Source organism: Solanum tuberosum, unplaced genomic scaffold, assembly GCF_000226075.1.
Source record: "Solanum tuberosum cultivar DM 1-3 516 R44 unplaced genomic scaffold, SolTub_3.0 scf00048, whole genome shotgun sequence".
Taxonomy (NCBI): domain Eukaryota; kingdom Viridiplantae; phylum Streptophyta; class Magnoliopsida; order Solanales; family Solanaceae; genus Solanum; species Solanum tuberosum.
In genome coordinates, this window is record NW_006238976.1 from 1,426,412 (window position 1) to 1,440,172 (window position 13,761).

The 13,761-nt window shown below is 30.8% G+C and overlaps 2 protein-coding genes across 2 annotated transcripts; both read left to right on the forward strand.

Annotated features, from left to right (window-relative positions):
* The first annotated feature begins 1,713 nt into the window (after positions 1-1,713).
* Positions 1,714-2,560, forward strand: LOC102604484 (disease resistance response protein 206-like). The gene has a single exon (XM_006343847.2). The coding sequence runs from the start codon at positions 1,726-1,728 to the stop codon at positions 2,293-2,295; it is 570 nt and encodes a 189-aa protein (XP_006343909.1). The 5' UTR covers positions 1,714-1,725; the 3' UTR covers positions 2,296-2,560.
* Positions 2,561-3,003: 443 nt separating this feature from the next.
* On the forward strand, positions 3,004-9,122 carry LOC102604818 (GDT1-like protein 1, chloroplastic). Its single transcript, XM_006343848.2, has 12 exons — positions 3,004-3,205; positions 3,897-3,954; positions 4,397-4,684; positions 4,990-5,043; positions 5,253-5,314; positions 5,614-5,682; positions 6,471-6,522; positions 6,617-6,691; positions 6,979-7,108; positions 7,345-7,415; positions 7,749-7,796; positions 8,900-9,122. The coding sequence occupies exons 1-12, from the start codon at positions 3,099-3,101 to the stop codon at positions 8,969-8,971; spliced, it is 1,086 nt and encodes a 361-aa protein (XP_006343910.1). The 5' UTR covers positions 3,004-3,098; the 3' UTR covers positions 8,972-9,122.
* Positions 9,123-13,761: the final 4,639 nt, after the last annotated feature.

Consider the following 13,761-nt stretch of genomic DNA (forward strand, 5'->3'; position numbering starts at 1 on the left):
GGGAGGGGTGGGGGGTGGGGGAGGCGGGGGGGGGGGTTATTGATTGTTTCTTTCTTTGTGTTGAAAGATATATTGTTGGTTAAAGATTCGAAGAATCCTATCTGATATATGAAGTTTTATTTTGATATAATCATTTGGTATCTGAAATTTATTGTTTGATTAGCAGTTTGATTCACACAAGTCACAACATAAATTTCATTGAAGGCTCAAGATTATTTTTAACTATGTGTCGATAATAAACTTTACTAATGCTGATAATAATTTTAGACGTTATTGCTATTAAATTATTGTTCTTGTTGATGATAGTAATTTTAGACCCTATTGTTATGATTATTAATTTATTATTGGTGTTGTTGTAATAGTCGTTTTTCTTGGTGAATGTGTGGGGTGGTGGGAAGGAGGGGGTTTATTGATTGTTTTTTTTTTTGTGTTGAAGGATATATTGCTATCTAATATATGATGTTTTATTTGATATAATTATTTGGTATATGAAATCTATTGATTATATTTCCACAATTTAAATTTCGTTGATGGGGAAGTGTGATCTTTATCGAGGATTTTTTTTATTTTCGGCTGAAACTCTATACCTTTCTTTAATTTAAAAGTGAAAGGATCTAAATCATTTTACCGGACTTCTCATGGTGATTATAAACTTGATAAGTACTATACAACGTTAATGCTTCATATTTTCTTGGATTTTGTCTACCACATCCAAGCGTAGACATATGGTGTAATAAAATAAGCCAAATCCCTCCTTATCAGTATACATCGAGATTCATCGATTATATTTCAGCCATTCAGTGATTCTAATCTATTTGAATATTATTGAAATTGATATAGTTACCCACTATTTTTTAGTTACTTAAGTCAAAGGTCTTTTAAAAACAACCTCTCTATTCTTCCTAACGTATGATCGTATGAATAAGATTTTCGTATATATTACTATTCCTAAATCTCACTGAATATTTTATTGTTATAATCATTATTTTTTAGTTCAACATTGTCGGTTAATCAGAAAAATAAATATTGTTTACGTAGGTCGAATCTTTCAGAAAAGGTTGGTAGTTTATACTATAATTATATATATCAGTAGTTTTTTACGTTTTTATTATTGACTTTTTTGTTCCTACTGTCTGGTCAACTGTTTCTTTGTTGAGTTAATAATTAGGGAATCTAATTTGATTAATTAGTTATAGTACTTCCCTCTCCTAATCAACCTAATGAATTAGAAGCGTCAGAATTTCAACTTCATGAATTCAAAAATATTAAAATAACTTCACGCACTATTTCTAAACTTAAAATGCGTAAATTTCTTAATATAAATATATTATTTGTACGAAAGTTATTAAGATCGATGAACTTTTACTTCCGTCGTAAAAAAAAGGTGTGAGTTGTGATCAAATAATTTTGAGTTTGGTAGATTCTTCATCCACATGATACATAATAATTAAACCTATTGTTTATATCCACTATAGTTACTTAATTTTAGCTAAACATGTGTTAGCTAAGGCAGGTTCAACAAATGAAACCAAATCTCAAATATTAGAACTAATTAAATATATGTGGTTAATTAATTAATCCAATAAATTTATGATGATGATACATCACTATCCCAGCTAATAATTAGGTACTTATTAATTTAATTACTCGACAAAAAAAAGTACTATATAAAGTGACTAAATGTAACCAATCCATCCCATCACTTAACAAATTTTGTGTAACAAAATGTATTCCTCTAAGTCATTATTCACATTTTTATTCTTTCCATTCCTTCTTCTCTCCATTTCTGCTCACAGCTACACTCATCGCGCTCACGCTCCTTGTAAAGAAATGGTATTTTTCTTTCACGACATAGTTTACAACGGGGAAAATTATAAAAACGCGACTTCAGCTATAGTCGGTGCGCCGGATTGGGGTAATAGGACCATAATGTCAAGCCCTAACAACTTTGGGGACATGATTGTATTTGATGACCCTATTACCCTTGATAATAATTTACATTCACCTCCAATTGGAAGGGCACAAGGGATGTATTTTTATGATCAAAAAGATACTTTTAGTTCTTGGCTTGGTTTTTCATTTGTGTTTAATAATACTGATTATAAAGGGAGTTTAAATTTTGCTGGACATGATCCATTGATGAATAAGACTAGGGACATTTCAGTAATTGGTGGAACAGGTGATTTTTTCATGACTAGAGGAATTGCAACATTGAGTACTGATGCATTTGAAGGAAGTGTTTATTTTCGACTTCGTGTTCATGTTAAGTTATACGAGTGTTGGAAATTACTATAGTTTTTGCTAGCGATGTAGCTCTTCTCTGGACCTTCAATATAACGAGAGCTTAGTGCACACTGGACTACACTGGACTGACTGTCCTTTTGCCGTGATTCGCTTTTTCATGTTGATTTCTTCACTTCTCTTTGTTTTTTTTTTCTTTATGAGTTGTAATTTGTGTGGTTATTGATTTTGTTTCATCCTTCAGTTTAATTTCTGTATGGAGGTTTCAATTTATAATAAGCTTTTAAAGTGCATATATAATATGAAATTTGAGAGCCAATTAACCTGTACTTTGTATATTATGTTTCTCAAATATTTAGTCAAAAATACAAATGAAAGGAAAAATATGTGCCACACTAAAGTAAGTCTTTCTTATTTTTTAATTTAAGTTTTCAAGTTTAGGGTGAAATATCACTTTAGTTGAAAAGTGCACAAAAATCACATAACTATAATATTCTTTTATCAAAGTCACATAACTATATTTTATAACAAAAAAAAAGTCATAGTTATCATAAATTCAACCTTCCAATGAGTGATTTCGATGGATAAAATTTAAATATAAAGTATTAAAAGCAATTAAAAAGTTTGGATTTTCTGATAATAGGAATATGTATACCTCCTTTTATTTAATCAAATTTCAATACGAACACTCGACGACGATTAAAAAAAAAAAAACATGAAACGGTTTAACTGGCGCGCCTTTTTGATGAGGTTATCCAGAATTGTCCTGGTTCTGTCCACTCCCCTTTCTTCTTCTCTTATCTTTCTCAAAAATCAATTTTTTCTGCTCCTAAATTCTGGTAAAAAAAAATTCAAGAATGCGAAGCCTAGTGCTCTCTTGTGAGAGCAGCAGCTTTCTATTTAGACCCTCATTTGCATTTCCTAATTTCTCCCCTGCTAATCCTCCTCTAATTGCAATTTCCAGGTAAAAATTGTTTCTTTAGCTGCCCTTTTTAGTCTTTTCTTGAATTAATTGAGCATGAACTGTTTCAATTTCAGCTAAAGTTTTCTTTTTTATTATTATCTGGGGTTATTTTGTTCTTGTTTGTTGTCAGCTGGTAGAAGGGTGTCCATACATTTTGATTATGAAAATACTAGTACAACATCTGGATATATGATATGCGAATCCAAGATTTAAACTTTATGGGTTCGAAATTTCAATATTTACTGAAATTTTAGTGAATTTTCATGTTTTTGCTCATTTGAACATTGTGTTAGGACCGAAATTATTAGGTGTCGTGTGTAAGCTAGCAAAGTAAAAATATACCAAAAGACACAAATATTTAATGTGATTTAGTCAATCGACCTACATCCACGAGAGGAGATGAGCAATTCACTATAATTTTAGTGATATAGGCTCAATTGAACATTGTAGAATTGTGAAAACCACCTCATCTAAATTTAGATAGGACAATTTTAGGTACTCAACATTTCAGTTTCTGGAATTGTGAAAATAAAGATTGGCTATGTTTGTTTTATTTGTTATAATATTATATGATGATATGATCAATTGAACTTGAATGAAGAAGTGAGGATTCATAAAGTCGACTCCAATATGTTTGGGACTAAGGCGTAGTAGTAGATGTTGTTGTTTTTCCTGATTGGGTTGTCTGCAGGTTTTCTAGGCGGCATTCTCTTTGCAAACAACTTGGATGGTTTGAGGACATCTCCAAGGTTTTTTCCTTTTCTTCAATTTTAATTTTTCCTACTTCATTCCGTAAAATCCAAATGGTTGTAGAGTGATTTTTTTTGGACTAAATAACTTATCTGCTTAAAGGGGTGGAAAAGAAAAGGTAAGCTTTTCTGCGAGAATTGTGATATACTAAGCACATATATTTTTCCTGGAAAGCATTTCATTAGCCAAATTCTGCTTCTTCCTATTAACTCATGGATCGTAGACCCATATTTAACGCCCCTACTACTTTGACAATCATAGTTGTATTAAACTAGACTAGAGTTATGAAATCGGATCCTTTCCACTAGTTCCTTGAGATTACTCAGTTTATTCTTGTTGTATTAGAGCTTTTTTATGCATTGGTAATTTGATTATCTCGAACTTAAAAGTTTTAAGTCTCACTGTGAAGATATATGATCTGACATTCTGGATTCTTCTCAGGTGGTCAGGACTAGGAACTACAAAAGATGCTACATCACAAGGTCGGCTTATGGTGTCGATGAATGCAGTAGTACAAACAGAACAGCATTGTTAAAGAGGAAAAATCAAAGCACTTCTGTTCAAGTTTTAGACATGCCAGAGAACAATTATCTGAAAGCTGTTGTCCTTTCTGGGCTTTTCACTCTTCTGTTCACACAACAAGCAAGTGCTGCTTCAGAGGTTGCCACTGGCTTGCAGTCGTTTCCTTTCTTCGGGGACCTCGGAGATTTAAGCACAGGTTTTGCTTCAGTTAGGAAAATCTCTCAGCAGCTTCCATTTCTAAAATCTCTCTGTTGTTTTACCTTATCTGAAAAAGGAAATAATGGAAAAAACGAAATAACAATGCCAAGGATAATAACTCAGTACATGGAAATCATTTCATGCAGCATCCGCCGACATTTGTATCTTGCTTTATTCTCCTTCAAGGAACACATACACAAATTTTCATCTGTATTGCCTTTTTTTTCTCCTCATACTATACTTTATTTGAGATTGTGAAGGAAAAATGTTTCACCAGAGAGTAATTAAACCTCCTTTTCCTTCTTTTTTCGCAGGCGTTCTTGTTGATATTCTTTTCTGAGCTTGGGGACAAAACCTTCTTTATTGCTGTAAGGGGATTTATCATTCAAAAGCTAAATAAAGATGATACATTACTGTCTGAATAAAATGATGATAGAAATGATTTTTTCATGTGCCTCATCGAAGAGAAACTCCGTCTGATTTGTTATGTTATCATGTGGTCAACAGAAACATTTCTTTCTTATAAGTCCTCATTATACTTCCATGACTAATTTGGATTTTCATTTGATATGAGCAGGCTCTTTTAGCTGCTAGGAACTCAGCCGTTGTCACTTTCCTTGGGACTTTTGGCGCACTTGGGTATGTTATCTTTCAGCATTCAATATTAACTATGTCCTCTTATCTTCTGTATCTGATACACGTGAACACAATGTTTCCTTTTCAAGAGCTAACATATATTCCTGACTAGTTTCTTATAACATTTGGTTCTCGTGTTAATATTAAGAGATTGAAGAACTCAATAAGGTCAATGCAACTTATCCAGCACAACTTTTTAAATATCCTGGAAGATGTTTTATTCAGAAACCCATCTTATCACCCTAACCAAACAAAACTGGAATTTGTTCTCTTTATGTTAATTCTGTCTGTGTCATTTGCAGGGTAATGACAATCATATCCGTTGTTCTCGGACGAACTTTCCACTATGTCGATGATGTTCTTCCTTTCAGGTTCTTTAACCTTTTCGTTTGGCATAATTATGTATCTTAAGTATGTATAAACTCCACCTACTAAAAAAGCAGATTGTAAGAAATTACGACAATTCATAGAAGGAGGATTCTATTCAATATTCCTGCATCACGTCCATTTCATTTCTTAGATCTTACTTTTCAGAAAATCGAAGAGCCTAACATCCTCTACTCTTTACTTTAATTTTGTAGTGTGCTTTGGATCATTTAACTATTTCTCCTAAATGCAATTTGATTTGCCATGTTTTTCTGGGTTAATGCTCCTACAAACTCTCTAACCTTATCATGTTGTTATTGTTATTTCGATTAGAAATTTGAGCAAACAGGATATTACAAATTACTTCGGAAGTCGGGTAATATGTACCAAAACTAGTATATATCAATATTGTAACTATAGAATGTGAACTGATGTGTTAAAGGTCCATGACCGTTGCTGTAAATTATGTTCAAATTGCTTACCTTAGGTTGTGTCCACTGACCTTGTACCACATTTCTGTGTGGGAAATGTTTGCCCTTCTTCATTTTTATCCAAATATGTTTTCTGGTGTATTAACTTCTTATATGTTAAAAATCTCCTGCTCGTTATCTCAACCTACAAACCATCGTTTTGTCTTTTCACTCTTGGAGTAAGGAAAAAAGAAATACTTGTAACTTAGATGAATCACTTCATTTCATCAAACGGACTTCAATAGCATCCTCCAAATCTTTAAATAACAGAAATATCACGAGTGGTTCATCTGTTATACCCTGATGCAGCTTCCTAAATGCAGGTTAGGTGGAAATGATTTGCCAGTAGATGATATTGCTGCAGTTTGCCTTCTGGTAACGCATGATCCTACTATTTAATTCACGATATGACTTGCACCCACATGTCATGTGAAGTTGACATGTCTGACAATATTCAATTTTGTCACAGGTGTATTTTGGAGTGTCAACCTTGCTTGATGCCTCCTCCAGCGATGGCATGAAAGCAGAAGAGGAGCAGAAAGAGGTAATCCTATCAGCATTCCTTCTGCTATTAAGTATTTTTCTTTTTTTTCAAGATGACAAGTAGAATCACTGCAAAAAAATGGGGTTAGGGGAAGGGTAAATATGGGAAGGGATTACAAGGTGGGGAGTCGAACCCTCACCAACAAGGTGAAAGGTAGTTAACCAACTGAGCTACTAAGATTCACCGAACAACGCTTCATTATCAGACGTCTATTGGAAAGTTAAAACGTTTGGGGCTTCAGCAAATGAGCATATTCTAATTGTGGACCTCTTTGCTTTTGACACCAGGCCGAGCTGGCAGTTTCGGAATTTTCAGGAAATGGTGCTGGACTATTGTCTGCTGCAAGCACCATCGTTAGTACATTTGCATTGGTATTTGTTGCTGAGTGGGGTGACAAATCATTTTTTTCTACAATAGGTTAGTTATACACAGTTTCATGCAGAAACTTATGTTTTTACCATTTGTTCGTCTTATGAATCAACTTGTACAAGAGTCTATTCTTTTCTAAACAGCCAGACATTATGCAATCTGAAAACATTCACGGACGCTGAATAAGCAAACACTTTCTTATGAATTTCAATCTCTGTTGGATGAATTCATCTACGAGTCCAAGACTTGATTATTAACTTCAAGTACACAATATCTACTTTCAGCTCTTGCTGCTGCATCTTCACCTCTTGGAGTCATTGGAGGGGCATTAGCCGGCCACGGAGCTGCGACTTTGGTAAATACAGACTTTTAACTAAACATTTCTGTTTACAGGTATCATGTACAATCTGCAACGCGACTTCTTTTGCAAATAATAGCAAGTAGAACATCTAAAGGAAATTTTCTTCAAGATATGCAAGATAGTGTTTAAAAGACTTGAAAACCTTCAATGAATTGCATAGTGCAACTTTTATCTAGACGTAAGAGTACCGTGGTTAAATTTCTAACCGACATCATTTTAGTTAAATGAACGTGACCATATTGATATATCGGTGCATTAACTCTTTTTCTTGCTTGTTGGCATCCAATACGCGTAAAAAGTTGATTGTTGGTGAAATTTTCGTTGCAGTTGGCTGTTCTTGGAGGTTCTTTACTGGGGACATTCCTGTCTGAGAAGGTAAGACTACTCTATCTGAATAATTAAAGAGACAGACATTTATTTGATCCTCTGAATCTTCTGCTTGAAACAGATTTATCGTCTAGATTTCTTCTACGGAAACCACTATAACAAGAAAATGTTCCTTTTTTCAAATTGCCAAGTAGAAAAAGTTCATACTTTTTAGCAGTAATGAAGTACACACTGGCATAACATCTCTTCATTTCTTTCAAGTACTTAAAACGGAAAAGGGTCAAAAATGCTCTTGAACTATTAGAAATAGAATAAAGTACCCTTCATTTAGTTTTGGTCCAAAAATGCACTTGAACTATTAGAAAATGACAAAAATACCCTCGTCATTCGCTAACTCGTCCAATTATGCCCGTTAATAGGATATGGCTCATATGGGCATAATTGGGCCGGTTTGCTAACAACAAGGGCATTTTCGTCCCATTTCTAATAGTTCAGGTGTGTTCTTGGACCAAAAACCAAACAGACGGTAAGTTTGTTCTATTTCTGATAGTTCAGGGGCATTTTTCACCCTTCTCCGTACTTAAAACTACTCTTAATACCTCTGGTTAGACTCAACAGAGTTCATATAATATTTTATTATGAGTTGCTTGTGGAATAATTAACTACATAATGAATAAAAAAGAAACTGTATTTTTTAAGTCAAATCTCCCAACCAGATCTTTCCAGTTTAAATAATCTCATGATTACGCGACAAACAGTGCTTAACCCAAATTTCTTTTCTTAATCATCCTATTACCTACCTTCATTAGTTAGTATTTTTTTTCCAGTTGACTGAAGAAGTCATCTGGAAAACTTTGGACTAAATCATATCTTGTTAAACATGAAAAATGCCTTATTTTTAGCAACATGTCACGTCTCGTTTATAATATTTATCATCACTCTAAAAAGGAAAATGACTTCCGCTCATAAGTGATGGAAGTTGATTTTCCTCTTTCGAGAAATGATTTTCTTATGAAAAACGTTTGATTTCTCATAAATGACTTTTGTCGTACCAAATGCACCTAAAGATTCTCTTCTCTTTTTTTTCCAGATATTTGATATGTTTGATGTTTATTTGCACATTTTATTAATGAACAAAATGTCTATTTCAGGTTATTGCCTATATTGGTGGTACTCTCTTCCTAGTATTTGCAGCTGTGACAGTAATAGAGATAGTGAGTTAAAACAACCATTATTTCATTCTTCTTCTAGCAAAATTCAACTTTTTATATATATTAGTTATATAATAATTGGATTTACAGTCAAATATTTATAGATGTCTTAATACATATTGATATTATAAGTTCTAAGCAAAAGATATTAGTTTCACGTGAACTCATAAGTTACGTTATAGATCCATTCTTATGCTACAAGTGCTCTTCATATTGAATCTTATGGTAACTTGGAAAATAAAATAATATTGAGCCTTATGTTGTCAGTCAGTGTATATATATGTTAAATTGACAAAGATTATTATATGCAATATATCATTTCATTCTTCTTCTAGCAAAATTCAACTTTTTATATATATTAGTTATATAATAATTGGATTTACAGTCAAATATTTATAGATGTCTTAATACATATTGATATTATAAGTTCTAAGCAAAAGATATTAGTTTCACGTGAACTCATATGTTACGTTATAGATCCATCTTATGCTACAAGTGCTCTTCATATTGAATCTTATGGTAACTTGGAAAATAAAATAATATCAAGCCTTATGTTGTCAGTCAGTGTATATATATGTTAAATTGACAAAGATTATTATATGCAATATATCATTTCATTGCTAGGGATCTTTTACAACCATTGAATGTGCACATTTGTCAAAGATGTAAATCATGGTTTAGAGTTAAAGAAGATTTCAAAACCCCAATACTTTTTAAGTCTTTTTGATCCATTAAAAAACATGTTTGATTTTCCCAATATATAATATGCCTTTAGACACAACCCAAAAGTCATTTTTCTAATAAATTAAAAAATAAAAAATATAATATATAGTTGTAGATTGAAATAATTAATCTAACATAATAACTACTCCCACCATGGATGGACATATATAGCTATACTTTGCAAAATGCAATTGCACTCACTATGACAATAGTTGTACACTTAGTATCAATTAAACGAAAGGGCGGCTTGCTACGATATTATTATTTTATTCTGATAGTTGATTGATGAAGGTAGTTTGATTCAACATTGTTATTTTGTTCTGATTGTTGGACAAGATGGTGTTTATAGATGTATATTACGTCAAATCGACATTAAATCCCTTAAGACATACAATCCCCACCCCCCAAATTTAAAAAATTAAAGATAATCCATGGTCCCAAAAAATAAGTCATTTGTCAAACAAGTAATAGTAATACAGTACAAACACAGATTTGTTGATAATGTTAGTTAATTAAGTATGCATTAAATAATTGTTTTTGAAGATATGGTGAACTCAGACCTATACAAACTAATTTTGAATTGAACTATGCAATTTATTTATTTAATCTCAAAGTTTGCCACATAGTCGAAGAAAAAAAAATTGTTATCGAGATTCGAGCATATTTCTCTTAAATAGATTTTACGGGACGTAAATTCAAATTAGCTGAAATGTCAATACAAATATCAAATATGGAATGAGTAATTCAAAAAAATCAAAATAATATACCACATATATAATATGTATCTTTTTTCTTGTTTATCAACACAATGTAAAGTCACATTTGTTCTTTTGGCCTCCAAATTAATCAAAGAGAGAAATGTCACTTTCATTATACTCCACAAATAATAAATTAATACTATAGTAGAACATAATAATGGAGTACTATGGGAAAGATCAGAGTTTAAAAGCTAGTTTAAACAAACAAAAAGATCACTGTGTACTTAAATTTAGCTAGCGTTTGATTATAAATTTTGAAAATTTTGTCTCATCACAAATTTAATCAAATATTTTCTTCGTCAACAAATTATATTTTATATAAATTCAATATATTCTTTTAACTTTTAACTTCTTATATTAATTTTTTTAATGAAAATTTTGACGTCATGATAGCTAGAAAAACACGTGCATTTGTATTAGCATGGAATCTTAAGAAAGCATATGCTTATTTGAAACGGAATATAAGTACACAATAAAAGAGCATAAAAGGAAGCTGTCCAATTATCATCCTAGATTTAGAAAAAAGGCAAATCAAAGGTTTTTTTTGCAAAAGAAAGAATGGACAACATTAAAAAAAAAAAATCATGCCCGCAATATTATTTGTATTATTTATATACACTAAAAACACAGAATATATTCTTAGCTGTTTCCCACTCCTTTCATGACCAGACCTACTTCCTTAATTAAACATTTTCAATCAAAATATTATTTTCGTTTTAATGTGCTTGTCTTTAATTTAACTTGACATAGAAAAAAAAAAAAAATATTTTTCACTTCTAAAGAACACTAGAATTAACTATGGATTTTGTTGCTAATCTATCGCTATTTTGCTTGTAGATAACAAAAATATGTTGCTAATTCGTCGCTAAATAAAATTAGCGACGAATTTTGCTATAAAATTTAGCCATTGCTAAATTCAGTTTTTCTAGTAATGAATTTATAGTTTTAAATTAAAGATATGTGTAATTGAATTTTTGGTCATAAATATGTTACGTACTTTTACTTATCAACTTTGAACTGTGCACGTCTCGTAAGAAACAATAATTAATATGAATATTTTACCATAATATTTCATTATAAGAGTCAAATTTTCTTTTTGTAACCAGTTTTTCATATTATATAATAATATTTTACTATAACAGTTAAAAAAACATATGGAATAAATGACATTTTTATAGAAGAGTTTGACTATATTAATATTGTTTCAAAATAAAGAGCAAGAGAATTGTTCTTTTGGCTAAAAAGATGTTTAATAATTTAGTTTCATTTGCTAAAGTATGGGTATGGTATGGCCAGGGAAGGAAAGGAATACTGAAAATGTGCCAACATTTGGTGGTACATATGTGAAGGGCATAAAAGAATAAAATTGAAGTGGTGGTTTATATATTAATAATAAAATATAATATATTTAGCGCAATTTTATAAGTGAGTTCGGAGAAAGAATGATGTATGTAAATTTTTCTTTTATTTTTGTGAGGTGGTTTTTAATAGACTTTCAATTTTAAAAAATAATATTTTCAATGCAGAACTGCAAGAATTACATCTTATTCCTACCTCGATGAGCCAAAACTAAAGCTTTTATTTCTGTTGGGTAATTAGTTCTAGTAAGCCTTGAATGAGCCTCTCGAAAGCTTGATGCAAATAAAAGAACTTTTGTTCTACATCTTTGAGCTGTATATTTTCGTTTAATTCTGGTCATTAAATAAATGAAATTTTGATGAATAACTCAATAAAATAGCCATGTACAAAATAAATGAGACAACATGCAGTAATACACACGAAAGAATAAGAGACTATACGAGTATTATATATACTAAATATCACTTTATCTCTCGCACATAAAACGTGATTAGGCTATTAGCCAGGCTTCTACCTTAATACTCAACCTCCAAACTTTCAAATTTTAGGATCATGTCCTGCCTTTTGGCTTCCCTCAGCTCTTTTTCGGCCTACCTTTACTTTTCATTAAATCGTATTACAATAACGTCTTCTCACATCTTCTTGCGTCACACATATCCTTTCACATGTTCAAATCATCTCAATATTATTTTCTCGTAGTAAAAAAAATTACAATTAATTCAGAATAATTAAACTATTTTTTAATGATTTATTCTTTTCCAAGATTCTGCACGGATCGATTATCTACATTTTTTCAAAAAACGAATTTGCACCACTCTTTTTTCAAAGGGTTCCCTTTTACCCACGTTCTTCTCTTTTTAATTTAGAAAATATAAATCGTTTTTTTTCTTTCAATTTTGTAAAAAAAAGTGTTTTAGGAAAAGGATGGATCTTTGGATATTTTCATGGCATATTTCTATTTATTTTTCTTTTTAAAGATTGACATGTTGTTTATATGCCCTCCATATGTTTTTGATACTAGAAGAAAAAGTCAACATTGTAATAAAAATCAGAATAAGACCCTACTTCAATCTTTAAAAAAAACAAATTAAAAAAATACATAATATTTACACCAAATTACATTATGTTACTACTTACTATATGAGCATGTAATAATTTTAAGGTCAAAAAAATTAATTATAAAAACACGACGCGAGCAAGTATTTATCTTAAAATTGAATAATAGTAAGATCTTTCTACAATAACAATAGTTCTTTATAAAAACATGTTTTTTGTTGGAATCATTTTTTAAAATATTTATAACAATTTCTTATTTGTCACAACAATAATTATTATTATATATTTGTAAACAATTTTTCCATGACAAACTTAGATTATTATTTTTAATCATAATCATTACTGAAGAATACGAAATTAAATTATAATTATAGATTTATTTCATCAAATTAAAAGAATATAACTTTTAAGTAACTCTAATCTCTGTTGTCTTAGAGTCTGAATCTCTGTAAGCACAACAATAATTTTATTAAAATTGTGTTTAACATTTTACTATTATGAGTTTAACTATACAAAAAATTACTAATACACCTAAATATATTCCATAGTCAAATTCAGAAATTTAACAAATTACCATAGTCAACATTAAAATATTTTTTATAATGTGGGGTCCAGTGATGTGTCATAATTGAACTATGTGGGCCAAAATAGAAAATAAATAAAGGGAAGGGCACCATGAACGGTGTCGAGATGCTGCTGACTAATTAAATTAAATAGAAGAAGAAACAAGAAAATGTCTTACATTATTAAAAACATTATTGTTGTAACCTTTTTTTGTACGATAAAAATAAATTAGTCCACTTGCCCTTTCCTTTCAGCCCTTTCCTTTCATCGAAGGAAACAACACCTAACATTTCGAATCGAAAAAAGTTATATATTTGATCGATCGTCAAAAATAATTATATT

Bases quoted from the DNA above. Each gene is read 5' to 3' on its own strand.
- LOC102604484 (XM_006343847.2), top strand. From the start codon at position 1,726: ATGTATTCCTCTAAGTCATTATTCACATTTTTATTCTTTCCATTCCTT.
- LOC102604818 (XM_006343848.2), top strand. From the start codon at position 3,099: ATGCGAAGCCTAGTGCTCTCTTGTGAGAGCAGCAGCTTTCTATTTAGA. The intron at 5,683-6,470 runs GTTCTTTAACCT...TCCTAAATGCAG, and splicing joins GATGATGTTCTTCCTTTCAG to GTTAGGTGGAAATGATTTGC. The intron at 7,109-7,344 runs GTTAGTTATACA...ATCTACTTTCAG, and splicing joins ATCATTTTTTTCTACAATAG to CTCTTGCTGCTGCATCTTCA.